This window comes from Phycodurus eques, chromosome 17 (genome assembly GCF_024500275.1).
Source record: "Phycodurus eques isolate BA_2022a chromosome 17, UOR_Pequ_1.1, whole genome shotgun sequence".
In the NCBI taxonomy this organism is placed as follows: Eukaryota; Metazoa; Chordata; class Actinopteri; order Syngnathiformes; family Syngnathidae; genus Phycodurus; species Phycodurus eques.
The window spans coordinates 1958278-1966355 of record NC_084541.1 but is presented as its reverse complement, the minus strand read 5'-3'; the positions used below and the strand labels follow the sequence as shown (position 1 = coordinate 1966355).

Genomic DNA, 8078 nt, shown 5'->3' with positions numbered 1-8078 from the left:
AGGACGATGCATAGAGAAGAGGGGGAGAGCGCGGTTGGGCAAAGGTCATTATCAAAGACTTTCTTCACATTCAGCACCTGTGTACTGCGGGGGTCTCATTTCACTTGTCGCCACTTTTGATGGCATTCATTCACCGAAATGTTCAGATCTTTTGTGCGAGCTAATTAGCAGCAAATGAGAATGAACAAAATCCCAGCTCGCTTTTCGTTCTGCATAGTGACAGAATAGGCCTGCATTAGTCTTTGTGTTTCAATTTAGCATCAGAGATTGAAGCTAGAGATGTCATTTCAATTTGGGATCTTGTGAGCTGCTTTTCCAGTTGTTATCATAAAGCGCCCCCTGCTGGAGAAGGAGAATGCTGCCCAACGAAGAGACGCTTGCAAACAGGTTTTTTTTTTGTTTCAAACTGTGATTTACTCTGGTATGTTGGATATAAAAAAAAGAAAAAAGAAGAAAATAATAATAATAATCTCCCAAGCGTATGTACTCCATTTTTATGGCAATCGTTCTCTCGTCCTCAATGATTCTCGAGTTATACGAAAAGTCACACAAAGAAAGTGACACAAAAATACTAAAAAATAAAAATCAATTGTTCTTGAACGTCCCTTCTTGGAAACACAATGTGTTCCTTGAACGTCACTGCAGCGCATAGCAGGATTCATCCAAATTTGGAACAAAAGAGCTGGTCGAACGTGTTGCGCTTCTCTCGAGTCAGAGCTGCACTGATGAAATGAATCAGGGAATTGAAACGCTAGGTGGCGGTAGTGCAGCACTTGACACCAAAACCCTCCAGCTCCACCATCAGAGGAAGCTTGCTGTCACGTCATCTCTGGGTTTATGGCTGAGCTGGAAAGTCCACAGCTTCAGTGTTTTGCTTTTTTGCTTTTCTTTCGTTTGGCGTTTTTGGACGTTTGGCGTTAAATGGCGACTAAACGGTTACCATGAAACTGCGCTTGCAGAATGACAGGTGAGCGGACGCCCTCGAAGCCGCTCGAAGTGGCCTGAGAGAAAAGAGCTGCGAGCTAATGCTAACGACATTTCCCTGTCGTCAACTCTCGTAACTCGGGAGAATGTTTCTGTCTTTTATTTTTTTATTTCCCTGACTAAAGTTGGTGTATGTATCAAGAATAGTAATTATGCGTCTTCGTAACTTGTGCTCAGGAGCTCAATTGAAATGAGCTCGATTATGTGTGACTATGTATCTGTTCATTCACTGCCATTGACGGCTTTAGAAGTCAAATATCCATGTTAACTGGGAAGGCTGGCAGTCATTAAGAGCACAAAGTTCTGTTTTCAGACCTTCTCAGGGGTAGTCAAACCTACAGCAATTATAGGACAACGCGACCATTATACTTCCATTGTCTTTCAAGGATAACACGTCTGTGACATGCATTTATCAAAATACTCTGAGTAAACATTATAGACCACTTAACACACCCTCCTCTTGTCTTGCTGAAATCAGCCAGTTTTTAAAGGGTTCTCTCATGCAAGCAAGCTAGCCCTCATCTCACACCATTTACTGCCGGGAGAGATTGTCCAAAGTTTGGGATTATTTCACACCTAAAAAATAATGTGTCAATCCTGCAAAGCAGAACTGGCTTACACAACAGCACGTTTATGATCGTTGACACAAGATAATTTAAACATTGTTAGCTAATTTAATATAAGCTACCAGCCTAGTTAGAATGTATTGTAAGGCCCCTGCAAGTGATCAAGGATGGACATAGCTATAAGTGCACTTTCAAACACTTTATTGAAGTAACACTTAATAAGCACATTCATACACGTGGACTGGCTAACAGTTAGCCAGTTAACAGCGGAAGTGCATGTGGGCTCTCTCACGCGCCCATTTTCAGAAATAGGCAGATAGCTAGAGATTTACTCGGTCGTTTAATTTTACACTTCGCGCGTGGGTGGACGTTCCAGAGACCAAGTACATTTTCCGTAATACGTCCCATTCAACAGTTAGACTCATCTGTGTTGGGCATCCAAGAGAGGACAATGCTGTTCAACAGGAAGTCGTTTGCTCAGCTTCTAATGAGTTGAGCAAGTTGGCACTTGCCAGTCGAAGTTCTAAAGCTTTATCTTTTGTGTCCAGAAGAGCTGTGAAAGTGAGGGAGTCTCCGACTGTCATGCAGCCTAATTCCAGCCAGGAGGCCACTCATGCGAGAAATGGTTTATCCCTTACTCTGCAAGCAGAGCTTCCCACCGGGACGACGCCCTGCGGTGCCTCGGCCGCTGCCCACCCCGACACCAATGAGGTGCGCGTATCCATGAGTGGCGGCGCACTGGGCGATTCCGGCAGAGGTGCCTCTGCCAGGAGATCCAGAGTCAACACCCACAGCCACGCCCATTCCCACGGACACTCTCGTTGGCAGCGACACCCCGCTTCCGAGCCCGACTCGAACGACTCCGGCGATCCGGACTCCGGAGAGCCCAGTACCTCACTGTCGGAGCTACGCTGCCTGTTTCGCTGGCTCCAAAAGAGTCTTCCTTTTCTTGTCATACTGAGCGCTAAACTGGTCATCCAGCATGCGCTAGGTGAGTGTAAACAGACTCATAGGCTGGATTTACACTTCAGGTCCAAGTGTCCAATTCCCACTTTACCCGATTAAGATCGCGAAGGGTGGAAAAATTTCCAGTAAATTTCTGCAAACTTTCTAGTACATTTCCATGGGACAGAGCAATTTTGGAAATATTCCAAAATGGAAGCTTGCAATGGAACTTAACTGGGAATTGGAGGGGAATTTATGGAAAGGTATAAATAGAACATTCATATCAAGTTTGTATCCACAATTTTGTCTTCTATTTATGCTGCCATGATGGACATCTGAATTGTGCCGCTTAAACCATGCAGTGCTAATCCAGCTATACATTGAACAGACATTCATATCCAGTCAGCTAGTGTAATGGCTTCTCCTCTTTCACCAGGACTCGCAGTTGGTGTTGGCCTCTTCACAACTTTTCTGTACGTGAATAAAAGCATCCAAACGCAAGTGTTTCTCCAGGTACGAGTGGGAAAATTGCAAAAAGAGCTACTGTAACTTCTTGTGTATAATGCGCATTTTCTCCCCCAAAAATCTTGAAAAGCAATCGTACGCATTATACATACAGGGATAGGAAACGTTAGGAAATTCCTTCGCAGTGAAATGAGGTACACGAGTAGTGTTTTAGAACAGCCATTAATTAGTTTTAAATCTTGTGAATTCTTGCTTTTATTATTTCGGTTCATATTTAAAATGCAGTCATGCATCTACTCCTATATTGTATTTAAGTGTTTATGCTCTAATGCGGTGATTTCCAACCTTTATGGAGCCAAGGCTCATATTTTACAATTGAAAAATCTCACGGCACACCAACAAACAAAAAGTGCATACATTAATTACTGTATGTACTTCCTGACATCTAATTGAAGAGCATTTATTTGTTCTGTCACGGCACACTGGTTGGGAATCACTGCTCTAATGCACCCTAGTGTTTAGTTTTGACACTGCGGCTTTCCGGATATATTTTCCACCTCCTACGCGACCAGTGGCATATCATTCGGCTCGCACAACGTACTGAAAGCTACAGAGGTAATGTCCCCTGATAACACATTTACTCCCGGTGCCAGATAATAATAAAAAAATAGTTAAGACACAACATAAGCTGCAGATGGGGGATAAACACACATACTGTTTTATGTCAGTTAGTCCCCAAATATCATAAGTAGCTGTAATAATGTGAATTTTAATTGCGCTTATGTGTGTTTTATTTACATTTTTTTTTTTTTTTTTTTTTATTATTATCTTGCACCAAGAGTCAACGTGTTATCCGGACACTTGAGCTCTCTAGCTTTCAGTACGCTGTGCAAGCCGGCTGATGATGCCAATGGTCACGTGGGAGGTGGAAAATACCTTCATAAAGCCACCGTGTTAAAACTAAACACTAGGGTGCGCCACAATATTACATTCATTATTTCAGAACACGTAAGCATTAGTATTCATATTAATACTGATCAGAATTGATTCGGAAAACATATTAGGGAAGGATCCCCACGAACATTTATTTCATCTAAACGTCAATGGAAGTCATGGGTGTGCCTTATACATAGGAAGAAGGGTTTTCCTCATTTTTACAGTCCATTTCGGGGGTGCGCATTATACTCAAGGTCGTATTATGCATCGTATCCCAAAGCAGCGGTTCCCAACCTTGATAGAGCTGGGGTGCATTCTGTATTTGACCACCCTCAGGATCGACGTGCAAAGCTGCATTGTGTGTGGCTGCTGCTGCTCCTGGTCTCCTCCACGCTCCTGCTTTACTACACCTTTCTCCCTCAGGCACTTTACAACTGGTAATGTCTCGGTTTTCGATTCAGTAAACATCTGTGTGAGCGGTGGATGCTCATGTTAAAACATGAACAGTAACTGTTTGAACTGTTTTTCATGGGCCATTATCGCCCTCAAGCCTTTTATTCCTCAGTCCAACTATTGAGCCTCTGGGATTCTGGGAGGTCCTGTGGGCAGTTGGCATCACCAACTTCATCATAAAATTCCTCTGTATGGGGATCAAGTGCCTTCTCTTGCTGCTGCCTGCTTCCCTGGTCAATTACAGAGTACAGGTGAGAGAAACTGATTGGTTTTGAAATGTAAAAAAAAAGGTCAGCTGCGATGGGCTCCAGTTCACCTGCAAGTGCTATGGAAAAGGATGCATGGAATTGTATTCTGCTGTTGCCATCAAGATTTAGCGTATCTTTGTGGTTCTGTCGTCAAACGTTTTGAAGGACATAGAAATGGCTGATCCCGAAGTACTTAAAGGGTGCAGCAAAATACAGTACACTACGGAGTAGGGATGGGCAATATGGAAAAAAAATCCTATCACGATGGTCTATCAGTCTATCGATATATATTCACCAATCACGATATAAAACAAATCACTTTTTTTTTTTTCCAATATTAAATACTGTGTCACAGTCAGGGTTTCATGAAAATGGAGGGCAACATAAATGTAACCTGACGGATAAATAAGACACACATTCAACAAACCACAGAGTGACTCTCTAACATGGACTTAGTATAAAAGTGTCAATTCCACAAAACACTTTGGTTTTGTCATACGTACGTCCAAAAAAAGGCCCCTGTGACTCTTACTTCTGTTTGATCCAGTTTTGTATCCGCTTTGACCATCATTGGCTAAGACCACCCCCTTCCCTCTGATTGGTTGCCTCCGTGTAGAAGCCCCAAGTCTCACTTCCGTGAAGCACACCTGTTTGTTATGTCGACAGCGCTGGCTCGGGTAGGCGGAGATCTTCACTAGCGACGTAGATGACCTCGAGAAATTCGAATGACCAGATTTCAGGCCTCTCTGCAGAAAAAAAAAAGTCTGCAACTCAGGAATGTGTGGATGATTTGGGTTCATATTTCACATTGCCTGAGGCACCGTAGACACAATGTTCCATCCCATTGCTTTCAAACCTTGAAGAGTGGATCTTTTTTATATATATATATATATATATATATATATATATATATATATATATATATATATATGCATTTGCAACTGTGATGTACATTGGTTCAGTAAAAAAACTGTCATACACACTTTGCCCTTATTTAAAATGGCGTTTTTGTCATACATCAGGTTAGGAAGTACGCAGTCCTATGTGGCCCCCTTGTAGCACTAATGAACAATTGTGGCGCCCTCCATCGTTTAAGTTGCCCGTCCTGCTCTGCTCTACCTGAACCCAACTCTCCGAGGTCCCCACAGAGCGTGCGTTCCGTATGAGGTTTCTTCCTTAGTGGGAGCTTTTCCCCGTGCCTCTATGGCCAAGTGCTTGCTTATGTGGGGTTCGGTTAGATTTCTTATATATACATAAGAGGAGTGTGCTTCTTGACCTGCTCAATTCTTAAATGCTGTATTTAAAAAAAGAAAATTGTCTGCTACTGTACATGTAATGATTATGTGCAGGGACGCTGGCTGCTGCTGAGCGAGGAATTGGCTCAGGTTTACCAGGCCGTAGCCCCCGCGCCGCTCTGGTTCCGCTACCTTGTCACGTACCGGGAGGCCGACGGCGCCCCGGCGCTCACTGTGGGGGTTTTGCTGGCTCTGCTCTACCTTATACTGAAGGTACGAGGCTTCTCAAATCCAGTGACTATATTACATCATCATCTTCGGATATGTTCTGTATTCATTATTTCCGTGCAGCTTTTAGGACTGTATGGGCAGTGGACGTCTTTGCTGAAAACCGCGAGGATCTTTCTAAAGAGCGAGGTCAGTTGAGCGAGTTGGTGCACCCCCGGTACCTCGCCTTTGCAAGGCTTTCAACGCAAGGCTTTTTTTTCCGGAATGACTGGCGAACGAGCTCGCCTCTCGTCCAAAGTGCCGATTGTACTGAATAGCGTGCTTTTTGTTACTTTTTAGCATACAGGGACAGCAGCCACGAGGAGCCAGTGCACGGAGGCCGGAGACGTGTGTCCCATCTGTCAGGGAGAGTACAGGGAGCCTCAAGCGCTCATCTGTCAGGTACATTCGTCGTCATTTCCGTCATTTAGCCGCACGCAGACGAGTCAAACGAACGTCTCTCACTGCGCAGCACATATTCTGTGACGAATGCATCGCTCTGTGGTTTAACCGGGAGAAGAGCTGCCCCCTCTGCCGCACCGTCATCACAGAGAAGGTGTACGAGTGGAGAGATGGAGCCACATCCCCGCACCTGCAGATTTACTGAATGTCACCTTGCTTGATTGTCCAACTTGTTCAACACTGTTCATTTCTGGGGCCACTCACTGTCGTTAAAGTCCCTGTAAAGTGAAGCTACATATCATATATACGCCAGACAGTGTGAACACCCCTGCCACATTTGAGTGATTAAAAATATTACCAAGTATATGAAATGAGGCTTCAAAATCATGAAAAATCAAGCCGTTCTCTCGGGTCTCAGACGATCTTACCTCATTCTTCCGCCTTCTCTCCCATGACTCGAATGCACTCACGGCCGACAACGCAGCGCTCTCATGCGTCCACGCCAGCTGACGTATTTGTGGGGTGCAGGCATAGTTGGCTACCTAACTGCATGTCGCACTGGCACCGTCTAACTGTTGATGCAAACGAATCAAGTTCTTGTATAAATGGGGAAGGGTGACTCATGCCGAACTCCAAAAAGCACGATGCGGCACTGTTTTAGCCACTCCCCAAAAATCTGGAAAACTGAAATGGCATAAAGGCTTAACGCTGTATCGCCACAATTGAGTGAAGTGCTATATATTTCTCTGTCTTTGCAGGTTTTTAGCAATTATCTTCAATCGTAAAATGTGTTTAGAAACAAATCTCTGACTTCACTTTACAGGGTCTTTAAATTCAAACGATAGCTTACCCTATGTTAAATCCTCAATTATTTCACCCCCCGCCATCTAGTTCATGTTTGATTTGCATTGGATTATATTTATCCTCGGGCCTGCATGTTGTTCTTCCAAAGTATTCTTTGACTGTAAATACAAGAAAATATTTTTTCAACCATTTCCTGGGTAACAGTTTTCAAGAGATAATTGTAAAGTCTTATCCAGCTCTACATTTGATCTAATGATGTGAGTTGGAGGTAAGCAGATGTGCACGTACCTCTGACCCGAGTGATTGCTGGTGACGCGTCTTCATCTTCTCTTCAAGTTGCTTTGGAACTGCAGGCAAATTGCACACTGCAATGCCTTTGGAAGAGGTTCCACAAACTCCCAGCCAGCCTGTATCAGGTGATGATGGACAGGCACGGTGCATATGTAAGCCTGGTGCTATTTTTCTAGTTTATATCAAAAAAGTGCTGCAGCACAGCTCGCAAGATTTTACAAGTTTTTGAATATTTTTACAGAGGCGATGTAGCTTCCTTGTAAAAAAAAAAAAAAAAAAAAAAATGCCCAAAGAACTAGATATATTTTATGTAAGGAAATAGATCCACTGTTTTTGTCCATTTCACTCCATGAACTATCTGAATAAAATTTTGCATTTGAAGGATTGATGTGTTTTATCTAATGAACTCAAAATGATTGTCTTCACGTGGGATTATTTGATACCGTGCCAAAAGGTACCGTGAGGTGGTGGTGTAAAACCTT

General features: G+C 43.5%; 1 protein-coding gene across 3 annotated transcripts; it reads left to right on the top strand.

Annotated features, from left to right (window-relative positions):
- Positions 1-810: 810 nt before the first annotated feature.
- rnft1 (ring finger protein, transmembrane 1) lies at positions 811-7997 on the top strand. Of its 3 annotated transcripts, none has more exons than XM_061703305.1 (9): positions 811-967; positions 2200-2541; positions 2932-3008; positions 4233-4333; positions 4447-4600; positions 5947-6105; positions 6184-6249; positions 6400-6501; positions 6572-7997. In XM_061703305.1, the coding sequence occupies exons 1-9, from the start codon at positions 961-963 to the stop codon at positions 6704-6706; spliced, it is 1143 nt and encodes a 380-aa protein (XP_061559289.1). In that variant the 5' UTR covers positions 811-960; the 3' UTR covers positions 6707-7997. The 3 variants fall into 3 exon arrangements, with proteins under 3 accessions (XP_061559289.1, XP_061559288.1, XP_061559287.1); XM_061703304.1 differs by having other exon boundaries at positions 2102-2541; XM_061703303.1 differs by having other exon boundaries at positions 2099-2541; positions 6572-7996.
- The last annotated feature ends 81 nt before the right edge of the window (positions 7998-8078 follow it).